This window comes from Halichondria panicea, chromosome 3 (genome assembly GCF_963675165.1).
Source record: "Halichondria panicea chromosome 3, odHalPani1.1, whole genome shotgun sequence".
Classification (NCBI taxonomy): Eukaryota; Metazoa; Porifera; class Demospongiae; order Suberitida; family Halichondriidae; genus Halichondria; species Halichondria panicea.
In genome coordinates this window covers 5,714,137-5,726,285 of record NC_087379.1, presented here as the reverse complement: position 1 = coordinate 5,726,285, position 12,149 = coordinate 5,714,137, and the positions used below count along the sequence as shown (strand labels likewise).

Genomic DNA, 12,149 nt, shown 5'->3' with positions numbered 1-12,149 from the left:
CTAAAATACTATTCCATTGTGTACAGGTGAGGTATATACCCCAATGATGGCATGCAAGAGCTCCACCATCAATGACCTCATTCAGTGCAAGAAGGTCCCAGTGTCTGCCACTCCAAGGAGGCGAAACACTTTCAGGTGAGCTTATTTATAATTGTGTAACTGTGCCATATAGGCCAGGATTTAATACAGATATTTATCTGGTATATAATTATAGGAGGAAATGCTTACATGTGAGGAGTCCGGGTGTCCTCTACCGGAAATTGTCGTGAGGAGAGATTTTCTGAGATGTATTTTGGGTTGTTAGTGTGCCAACCACTAAGTCTATACATAGCCACTAATTTTAGAGCATAATTATTTCCACTACCAACCAGCTTGGGGAGTTGCTACTTAGCAATGCAATCACATCGGCAGATGCATGCCATTGTATTACTGTTACAGTATTATGCTCTATAAATTATCTGTTCTCTTTCTCCCTCCATGCAGGGAGGACGGGACTCTTCCCTACCATCTCAGCTTCATCAATTAACAACCACACTATTGCTAGGATACAAGATATTTACGCTACTCCCACTCTTGTTCTCTCAGTCAAGAAAGTACTGAACTCTCTCGAAGCATATACTGAGCCATTGCTCAATGTGTTAGGAGTTCATTATTAGTACATGTGCATGCGCTGTGTGCATCTCATAGAATCAGCAGTCCCGTCTTTTGTCTTTTGTCATTATTTCACAGTCATGAGCATGGATGGCATAATAGTTATGAGTACATAATTTGCTCAAAAAATTAATTAATGGCGAATGGGTATAATTATAGCCTCGATTCCAAACGCTTCTCAAAATCCAGGCTAAGCAAAGAAGGGTGTGGCTGCGCATGGGCGTTGCTTTACCCTCGTGTAGTCAGCTCAGCAAAACAAACACAGATATATGTACAGTTGAGACATGAGTCAACCTGGAAAGAAAGGTGGGAAGACTGGTCTGGGGAAGGCCATCATCAAGGACAAAAACAGAAGGAGAAGAGGTGCTGGAAAAGCCCAGGCAGACAGTTGGGTAAGACTATGATATCCAATGATCTGAGTCCAAGAGCTAGAGATAGCATGTACACTTTTGATACCAGCTCAATTATCATCATCAAACCAATGTCTATTCTGTCTGAGCACCTAGCTAGCTTACCAAAGAGTATTCAATTCTCTGTAGTTGCATAGCAGTGAGTTGGAGGATGGGTACGAGTGGGGTCGCCTGAACCTCCGCTCTGTGACTGAGGAGAGTAGGTTGGACGAGTTCCTCAACACCGCTAAACTGGCAGGAACTGAATTCACAGCAGGTACGCTGTGCAGAGCGCATATTATTTTAAAACTACACAATGATAATTATTTTTTAATGCCTATACTCGATTTTAGTAGTTTATATAGTTTGGAGGTTTGTGTCTCATTCTTTGTCGTTGCAGAGAAGCTGAATATACGGGTGGTGGACTTTAGTGTTTACACGGGTCTGCCCAGTGCATCAGAGTATGCAGAGATCGAGCAAGCTCAGAAAGATCATCAAGAGTTCCTATGCATCCCCAGAAGGTAAGGTATAGTATCAGAACACACAATAAACTGGCATAGTTTTTTTTATGTGGAGATTTGAAGGCCCATAATGGCATTATATACTTGTCAAAAGATTTGATGTTGTTAGCTACCTTTGAATGAGAGAATAGAGCCACTAAGTGCTGTTTTTGTTCCCCTCCAGGCCTCACTGGGACTCCACGACAACAGGAAAAGAGCTGGACCAGTTGGAGAGGGACTCATTCCTAGAGTGGAGGAGGGGCCTCGTGGTACTGGAGGAGAACGAGAAGTTGGTCCTCACTCCATTTGAGAGGAACCTCGAGTTCTGGAGACAACTGTGGAGAGTTATCGAGAGAAGGTGAGAATGATCGAGATAGAGTGTGTTTAGCTATTGCATTTACGGTGTTCAGAGGAGGTCCGACACGAGTACCTCGATTAGTCACATGTGACCAAGCCTAATAGAGGTGCTCGTGTCGTACCTCCTCTGGTGTTATGGTAGATGTGGATTGTCACATGATTGAGTGCTGTATTTTGCTCAGTGATGTGGTGGTGCAGATCGTTGATGCACGAAATCCTCTTCTCTTCCGATGTGAAGATTTGGTAAACTCAACAAGTTGCTTTGTGATCTCTTATTGTTTGGTACCATTTCTCCAGGAGAAGTATGTGAAGGAAATCAAGTCTGAGAAAGTGAATGTAGTGCTCATCAGCAAGTCCGACCTATTAACACTCAAGCAACGGTGAGAATTAACAATGATATCATTTTGACTGATTGGTATCACAACCTTCGCGGAATAACCGTTAGAAATGTTTTCTCGGATTTAATTTTTGAGGAATAGCTGCAGTATTAAATGTGTGGTTATAAAAATAATTAATGTGTTAGCGATACATGCTTAATCAGCGAAAACCACGAACACTTATACCCTCAATGTGCTCTATACGGTATATAATTATTACCTAATGCTCGTTATCTATAATGCAGGCAAGAATGGCTCAAGTACTTCACTGAAGACTGTCCGTCCCTTACTGTAGCATTCTGGTCTGCTACCATGGAAACTGAGCGGCTGCAACAACTCGAGCTGTTGAATTCACCAAATCCGAGTCCCATGCTGGAATCAGGATCAGAACCTGGCTCCGAGTCATCCAGTCGCCATGACTCCACCTCCTCTGATGAATGTGCAATGGATGACCAGACAGTCACCGTCAATGACACCATAGATACTGATGCCGTTGATGATGCAAAGACTTCAACAATCGAAACCCAAGACACGAACTTTGCAGTAGAGCCAGCACGTGGTGAAATTGAAGCTAAGAAGCCTCCAGTTGAAAGTGTTAGACCTTCAGTTGAAGATCAAGACCATTCTGATTCAAAAAGGAACTTATATATAAATACTTATAAATTATGTCATACATTTTGTACATAACCAGTTGCTTATTGAGTGGAGCTAGGGACCCAAAAATGCATTTTGCATGTACTCTAGAGATACATTCATTATCACTGTAAGCTGCATGGTTACATTAGTTTTTTTTCCATGTAGTGAGTGATGACGATGAAGAAGGAGACACTAGACTGTTAACTGGAGAGGAGTTGGTTGAATTACTGCTGTCTGTCAGTCCAGTACAAGACGGGGGGCTCACTACAGTGGGAATGGTGGGTGGCTGGATTATTATGTTCCGCTATACTTGTGTGATAAAAGTGATTGCAATTTCTGTATGTATGTATACTGTATAGCGGGAACTTTTCGTGAGGTGCAAAATTTTACATTTGTCGAGGGCAGAGCAGTTAATGTGAAAATTAAAACTGGAATGAATTCCCACGCACCGGTATTTCACATTCAAAGCTATTGGTGGGTGTGGTTTCTTGGCATTAAAATGCGAATGTTAGAGCCACACAACATTTCTGCTGAGGGCTCTGGAGCCAAATAGTGAGAATTTACACCCACAAACATTTCCGCTATACGGTATCAATCTTAATACACGCGTGGTTACACGTATTCCTAACTACGTAACAGTGTTTTATGGGTGAAAAACTTTTGCGAATGGCATTTGTGCTAATGGATTCTGTGGATGTGTCAAAGCTATACAGTAGACTCTTTCGGCTCTCTGAAGTACGGCCACCTCGATATACCAGTCAGTTGGTTTGGCATAGATTGCACAAAAGTCACCCTGAAGTACGGCCACTCGCTCTTCCGTATACTGGCCAGTGCTGGCTGCCCCAAACTAGGTTTTCGATGTAATTTTATACGTTTATTACGGCCGAATATGACGTTTTAGGTGTGGTTTGGCAGATAAAATTGGATACACTTAAATAGAGAGCATAATGATTCGTTTTCCTTCATTATCCTCGAGACAAGAACTGCAAAATTAGTTATTAGATTCGAGGTAAGGTCGGTTTTAAGCCGCGGCTATTTCCTGAATACAGTCACCTCGCTATTCTGGCCAAGCTGCACTGTCCCAAGGGTGACAGGATTAACGAGAGTCTACTATATACATAAAGCTACTAACTTGCTAATACGCACTCTTCTAAAAAGGCTGCAATGGCATTCCAAGTAAGCAAAACAATGCATAACTCGAGAAGCAACAATTATTTTGCAAATCCAAGAAAACATGGCTAGAAGCCTAGAGAGCAGTCCACAAACACACTATCGTATACCTTGCTTGCGCATGCCCGAGGTGTAATGAGCCAAATCAGCAGAAAACATAAATAGTAATTAACATTGTTTAAAATTGCCTCTCTACTCTTGTTGAGCTCTTATCTTGGTGTAGAGGGATTCTAGACAGGCTAGACAAAGTAGCTAGAGACAGGCTCCTAGCTATAAGTAACAACAACTAGTTATAGACAAATTGACTTCACAGTGTAGCTTAACCAAATTCTTAGATCGAGGAGCAAAACATCAACTGACAATACAGGGTAAAATGAGAGTAAAACGAACTTAAAGTGAAGTTAAAGTGAAGTGAGGCAAAAAAGGTAAACAAAACCTTAAATACGTGGAGCAGGGCCCCAGAGGCTCGCACAACAACAAAGGGAGGAAGTGGAGCACTAACCATGAGAGAAGAGTATGATATCAACATCAACATCAAATCATGGTTAAGGTAGTAGTAAATATTACATAACGTAAGGTGTTAATAAGGTTCTAATAAATGTTAATTTAAAGTAAGGTACATTGAGCGTGAACAACTCTAATAGGCCTTTTCATTTAAACGAGCATGTTGGCTTTAATTACCGGATTAGCAACTTCCGGAACTCGGAGCGAGTTTTGAGTATAAAAAGAGCTGCCGTGGGCGCGACCTTTGACCCCAAAATTTCCATTCAAGCCTTAGTAACGAGCTCTTTTTTTCTCTTGCGCAAAAGCGCTCAGAACCCATTCGCTACACACTGTGAACACTCAAAAATATACACAAAGGGAAAGGAAATACATTCTTGGTAGTTTTTCTTTTTTACCAGAAGCAGAAACAAAAAACAAAAAAATAAATGATTATCATAATGGCTGACAAAATACTTTATGAATAGATACAGCAAAAGGCTATGCACAATAAAGGAATCTTTTCAGCTCCAGGTCAGCTACAGTCCAGGGAACGTTGTGGAAGAGTTAGGAAGCTTGCTTTCTTGCATAATAGACGGCATTGAAAATATGCCATTGTGGAAATTCATCGAAAGTTCGATTCTGAAAAAGAATTTATATGAATATCAGTACATCTATATCACTCTTTACTACCATTTTAATAGGGCAAGTGGAGTGCATGCCACCAGACAGTGAGGCTCTCCTCTCCCCAGCAAAGAGCTAGGGATATAATAGGATAATTGCTAGATACACTGATAAGTAATACTTAATACTTACATTTTCTACATAGGTTGATGGTGTACCCAGGGAGACTGTCAACAAGCAAAGGCAGTCGCAGTCCTTCAAAGCGTCTTCAACGCGACCTGAGAAAAAAATGAATGTTACTGAAAGGGTGATGATGCCTCGGTGTCTCGGTGTAGGCAATGAAGCTACATGCAGTACCATTATTAATGAACACTGTACATATAATTTACATTTTAGATGGATTCATCGGCCATGGCGGATAATGCATAATTCTTTTTATTTTACTTTATTCTCTCGTTGTTCCCCTATTTTGTTACACACAAGTTGTACTAGCTTTCAAAGTAAGCAAACATAATCATAAGCATTATTTTGCAAACCCAACTAATTGGAATTCAAGAAAATTAATAATTATGATTAGCAGCCTACAATAATTATACAGAAACTCTTCATTATCATCGAGCAGCTGTAACAGTCGATCTACACACACACAGACACACTACCATATATCTTGCGCATGCCCAACTGAGGCATAATGACTGTATATATGAACGAACAAACTGCAAATAGATATTATACAAAGGTCCTTCCCTACAGACTTTCAACTCTCCTGTTCGTACTACTTTATCCGTAAAATGAAATGCAAATGTTAAAAAGCGAAAAAGCGTTCGCAGGTTGATGAAGTCACATTACTTTATACTAGACTACTAACTTTACTATAGACCTATGGACTACTTACTTGAGTTATTTATGTCCACATCAGCATCAGTTTGTCAGATCCTCATGCTGGGCCAATGAATGTCTGGCAGCAAGACAACGCTTAGCACTGTCAATTAAACCTACAAAGACTTGCTTGGTATCTTCAGTCTCGAACTTTAGCTCCTGTGGAACCCCCAGTAGGAGGTTGAGAACAGACTTCTTCATGCTTCTTGAAATAAACTTTTGACAGCCATTTTTGTTGTGTCTACTATTAGACTCGCAAGCCACTCCCTTTTCTCTGATTGGACGGGGGCGGGAGAAAAGGGACTGGTGACTCTGGGCTACAGCTTGTGTAAATCAGGAATGCTATTAAATATTAATGTCACGTGCAAATTATCCAATTTATTCTGATGCGTCAAAAGCTAAAGACACAAGTATACAGATCTATCTAGCCAGCCTTTTGATTTTATAGATCCTTGTACCAGTGTCTGTTGTGCCACAACTTGTGGATTAGCATGGAACAGCTGATGAACGTAGAAATCTTGGCAGTCCTTCTTTGAACCGAGGAGTGGCAGCGATTTAAGACAGCTTGTACAAGTCTGACTACTCTCAATTCAACTGCTGCCCTCTGCCATTATCTGTCTTGTATTGTACAGGTTATTAAAAGCTTTAGGCAACCAATGACTTTCGGCTGCCAGTTCTCATCACGTAAAACTAAAACAAGCTAATCTCTGCTGGTGTCTTAGATGACTATATCCTAGCTGAATGCCTGATGATGTTATTACTCCATCATCTTCTCTTTTCTAGCACTAGCATCCATTCTTAAACTGTAGCTAAGAAGCCCGCGATCACTTTTGCAGGCTACGCAATTCTACTTAACCTCACGCAATTTTTGGATCACGTGGAAAAATCAATGAATAATCTCTACCCAAATTCTGGTAGAGACACAAAATGTGTCCCAGAGTCACCAGTCCCTTTTCTCCCGCCCCCGTCCAATCAGAGAAAAGGGAGTGGCTTGCTAGTCTAGTCTACTATCTCGTGAGAGAGCGGAAGAAGGCATATCAAAAGAAGAATGTAAAAATGTAAAGAATGTGCATTATAACTGTCAAGGGCGTCTTTTTGCAAGACTCAAGAATATTCATTGTTGCCATTTTGTCATTTTTTGGTTGCTTCCGGTCTGAGCTGCCCACGGCACGCCCTTTTATAGTCAGCATGCTCGTGAGCATGAGGAATTTAATTAGGGTCTGTGACATCATAATTACTACCTGTTTTACTTCCGTAGTAAAAATGTGCTGAGCTGGCATGCTGTTTACTATGAAGTCAATCATTGCGTTTTTGCAATATAATCGCTGTTATTCTAAATAAAGGAAGTTTATGAAATATTGAAATAAGAGCTACACAATGGTTTTTGTCCCAGAGAGTGATTGTCAACTGTCAGTGAGCTCGCTAGCCTTGAAGATACCTACTATATACACAGTAAGTGCAGTATAGAGCAGCAGTAGTAGATCTAGAAGGTAAACTACTGCTCAAGGATGGTGGACCACCACTGCTACACGGTAGGTATCTGCAGAATAGATGTGTTGTTCCATCATCCTTGAGCATTAGTTGCCTCTTAGATCTGCAAACTATAAATGCTCAAGATGGACATGATGGAACACCACATCTGCCTAATTCTGCAGATGCCTACAATGTAGTTGTTGCGTTCCATCACCCTTGAGCAGTAGTTTGTCTTCTAGATCTACTACTGCTGCTCTATACTGCACTTACTGTGTATGTAGTAGGTATCTTCAAGGCTAGCGAGCTCACTGACAGTTGACAATCACTCTCTGGGACAAAAACCATTGTGTAGCTCTTATTTCAATATTTCACAAACTTCCTTTATTTAGAATAACAGCGCTTATATTGCAGAATGCAGAGGCTGCAAAAACGCAATGATTTTACATTGACTTCATAGTAAACAGCATGCCAGCTCAGCACATTTTTACTACGGAAGTAAAACAGGTAGTAATTATGATGTCACAGATCATAATTAAATTCATCATGCTCTTAAATGCTGTATTGATCTGAATTGCTTTTAAAATGGGTGTAACTCTGCATCATTTAGTGAGCATTTCTTTATTAGTCACTCACTGCATGTACATGTAAGACATTAATGGCTACTTTTGAGCAAGGAACTATAGAGCAATCTTCCCTTCATGAAACTCCTGCACCAGATGCCAGCAGAGATGCCGCTGAAGCCATACCACTCGTGACAAGTAATCACAAGAAATATGGCAAGAAAAAAAGTGTGCTGATCAAGTCAAAGGCTGCAGTAATGATCTTTATTTGGACTGCTTTAATGTCTATTGTGTACGGCACCTTTCTGATTCCTGAAAACTATTTCTTACTCGATTTCCTCTTGAGAAATTATAACATTATTACTGTAACGTCACCATTAAAAGTTAGCTATCTCACCAATGGGGTGACAGGTAGTTGTATATATGCTGTATTTGCTTTCGGGCTCCTCTTCTATCCTCTAGCTGGATACTTGGCAGATGTTCGATATGGAAGATATAAAGTTGTGAGATGTAGTGTGTGTACCATGTGGTGTGGACTCTTGACTGTGGCTGTTATCGGTGTCATTGTAAATGCTATTATGGTACCAATTTTGATACATTTACCTTACCCCAATTTCATCATTTCAGTGGGAGTAGTGAATGGTGCTCTTGGACTTCTTTTTTTTATACTCTTATGGATTGCATTTGCTGGATTTTTAGCCAATGTTATTCAGTTTGGGGTTGACCAATTAAATGATTCTCCTTCTAAAGACAGCTTTCTCTTCATTCACTGGTTTCTCTTCACACTCTATATTGGAATAAGCTTTGGAAAACTGATATGGAGTGCAGTTAGTGCTACTGGTTTCTTAAGCCTTTTTATATTTGGACTTATCCTGTTAGTTGAGCTGATTTGTGTACCAGTAACTTTCTGTGTTGCTAAGCGTAGGTGGTTTGTTACTGACACTGGCATTGGTAACCCTTACAAAGAGGTTGCACGAGTTGTCGGCTTTGCAAGAAGAAACAAGATTCCTATTCAACGCAGTGCCTTTACATTCTGGGAGGATGACATACCCACTGGACTGGATCTAGGCAAGGACAAGTATGGAGGACCATTCACTACTGAGCAGGTGGAGAATGTGAAATCATTTTTTGGAATTGTTTTTATTTTTCTTGCACTAGGACTATTTTTTATGGCCGATATTGCTGCAGAACCCTTTCTTAATATACTGAAAGATCACATGGATACAGAGACGGAGGCTAATTTTTACTCCATATTCGCTAATGGTACCACTCTTTACCCTGTGTTTCTCGTTGTTTTTGTTCCCATTTTTCTCAAGTTTATTCATCCTCTGTTACAAAAGTGCTTCCCTGGTATTCTGAGGCGAATTGGAATTGGTCTTTGTCTTATCACTGTTAGTCTGTTTTGCTCACTTTTTGTTGATACAATTGGTCACTGTCTTCCTGGTGGCCAGAATGCTACTTCAGTGTTTGCTCCTGTCAAGATTATCTATGAACGTGGCCGATTTGTATTTGATCAAACCCTTCATCTCAGCCCTTACTTTCTCTTTATTCAGCAAGTCCTTGTTGCTGTGGCCTATGTATTTATCTATGGTGGAGTGTTTGAATTCATCTGTGCTCAAAGCCCTCACTCTATGAAAGGATTTCTCATCGGAATTTTTTTTGCCATTAAAGGACTTTTTCAGTTGATTGGTGTTCTTGGAATTCTTTTACCGTTTAGTTTCTGGCAGACCTCCCCTAAAGCTGGACTGGTTTATTTCCTGGTGAACATTGTGATCTCAGTCGCAGGTGTTGTGGCTTTCATAGTGGCAGCAAAGAGGTATCATGAACTTTGTAATGTAAGAAAATATATTGAAGAAGTTTACGAGAAGGATGTTCGTCACAATGTTGATTTTGAAGATTTGGACGTTCACTTTCAGAGTGGTCCTGATACAGAGACTGAGTGTTAATAGTTTAAGCTGTCTAAGCCATTTTTTGTGTAATTATTATATCGATTGCTATCCACTGTATGTTTGTATTGATGATAAACTTTTTGCTTTAGGACATTGGATAATATAATTGCTCCAATTTTGGGTATGTACATAAGCACCAACAATAAAGGCAATTGTCTAGATACTCTAATTCCATTGTCTACAGGTGGGGTACCCCAATGTCGGCAAGAGCTCCACCATCAATGCCCTCATTCAGTGCAAGAAGGTCCCAGTGTCTGCCACTCCAGGGAGGACAAAACACTTTCAGGTGGAGCTATTATAGTTCAATGTGTGTATATATTTTCTGTCTTTTTGTATCACACATGATCATCTATGCTGTACATTACCCAACACTTCACACAACACACACACTCACTTAAGACCCTCTTCCTGATTGAGAACCTCCTCCTGTGTGGCTGTCCTGGCCTCGTCTTTCCCACCTTTGGGACCACATTCCCCCAGTATCCCTCGTGGCCTCACAGATCCCACGGCCTATCCTCGAGGAGACCTATGGAATCAGACTACCACACCCCCAGGAAGGAGAGGACCCTGATCGACCACCTTATGCTGAGGAGCTGTGTGGAGCTTATGGCTGTAAGTATGTCACTATAAATGTACAATTTGTAAACCATTTTAAAGTGTTTCGTCTCATTAGTGTAGCTCTTAGGGAATTCATACTTAAATGGTCTTTTTGGATATGCCAGATAGGGAAGTGTTGTGTACTTTCTATGTATTATGTAGCATTTATATTATATTTGTTTCCTCTGCAGATGTGAGAGGGTTTATGACGAGCCACGGTCAACCGGACGGCCCCAGGAGTGCCAGGTACATTCTGAAGGACTATGTGAACGGCCGTCTCCTCTACTCTCGCCCTCCCCCTGGTGTCGACCTCGCCCTGTTCAACCAATTCACCTCTGTCGAGTCATCTCAGTGTGATGATGACGACTCCATTGGGCCTGTGACGCAAGAAGCAGCTGGTACAGACAAGGTTCGCAGATACTGATGTGTACTGTGAGACTGCCTTACTGATATCTTAATGTCTTTTGCAGGTACTACCAACAAAGAGTGAATTCGACAAGGAATATTTCAGACAAGTAAGCTCCCATAATTTTAATACATAACATGTAATGTTGAGGCTATATGTAAAGTCAATGGCATAAATTCATTACCTGCGGCCAGCGGGTATAGTAGTCGTTTGGTTTGTTTGTTACCCGAGGTGTGCATGGGCGGCCACGAGTATAGTAGTACCAGGAGCCCATAAATATGAGAAGGAGCGGCTGTCTTCAACGTACATTCGGGGATCATGTTTCGTAATTGCTGGTTTCCTTTTATGGAAGCGACTAAGTGCTTGCGAACCACAGCCCTGTATTGCATATAAGACATGTAGGGATTCAACCACTTAGTGACTCTTCATAAATTACATTGTATTATAGAAATGCGGTCGTAGCCACTTACGAAATGTGATCCCCGTAGTCAGCCGCTCCTTCTCATATTTATGGGCTTCTGGTAGTACTTTGGTTTGTTTGTTTGTCTGTGTGTGACATGTGAGTCTACTTACCCGGATGCCATAGCACTGCGTTTACAGCATGGATAGCCTTCACACAACAAGTTATTAGTTTTAATTGTGGCAGATTTCGAGTTAAAGCTTCGTTGTTGTATAAAAGCTAAGACATGTAGAGGCAACATCTTTAGACTTCTCTTTTTCGCTGGAATTAGAATGCCTTAAGTTTAGGACAAGAAGCTTAAACTCACACATTGGCTACACGCGACTTTTTTCGAGGTATATCTACATAATTATTTGCACCTGAAGTGATCCTTTACTGGTGTAGAAGCGATTATAGGCCCCCCCTTATTTTGGGACCCCCGGGACCTATAAAATGCTAGCGATTTGAAGCCAGCTTGGCATAAGTTAATTATGACGTCATTAATAAGAGACATGCATAGTTTCTAGTCAACAAAATTTCGGCACTGTGCGGCTAAAAATCCGGCGCTTCACGCCCTCTTTCATCTACCATATTTACTTGGTTAAACGCCCATCTCGTTTAAACGTCCATAATAAAAGCTGTCTTTGTCAATAAACGTCCCT

The 12,149-nt window shown here is 40.9% G+C and overlaps 1 protein-coding gene, 1 long non-coding RNA gene and 1 pseudogene across 2 annotated transcripts; 2 read left to right on the top strand and 1 right to left on the bottom strand.

Moving 5' to 3' along the window:
* Window positions 1–860: 860 nt before the first annotated feature.
* Window positions 861–11,467, top strand: LOC135333136 (large subunit GTPase 1 homolog; annotated as a pseudogene).
* On the bottom strand, window positions 4,914–6,327 carry LOC135333804 (uncharacterized). Its single transcript, XR_010394061.1, has 3 exons — window positions 6,080–6,327; window positions 5,377–5,462; window positions 4,914–5,202 (listed from the first exon to the last, which is right to left on the bottom strand). It is a non-coding gene; the product is annotated as an uncharacterized LOC135333804 (long non-coding RNA).
* Window positions 7,859–10,218, top strand: LOC135333703 (solute carrier family 15 member 4-like). Its single transcript, XM_064528723.1, has one exon. The coding sequence runs from the start codon at window positions 8,192–8,194 to the stop codon at window positions 10,040–10,042; it is 1,851 nt and encodes a 616-aa protein (XP_064384793.1). The 5' UTR covers window positions 7,859–8,191; the 3' UTR covers window positions 10,043–10,218.
* Window positions 11,468–12,149: the final 682 nt, after the last annotated feature.

What these genes read in the sequence shown, in the direction of transcription:
- LOC135333703 (XM_064528723.1), top strand. Translation starts at nt 8,192, where the DNA reads ATGGCTACTTTTGAGCAAGGAACTATAGAGCAATCTTCCCTTCATGAA.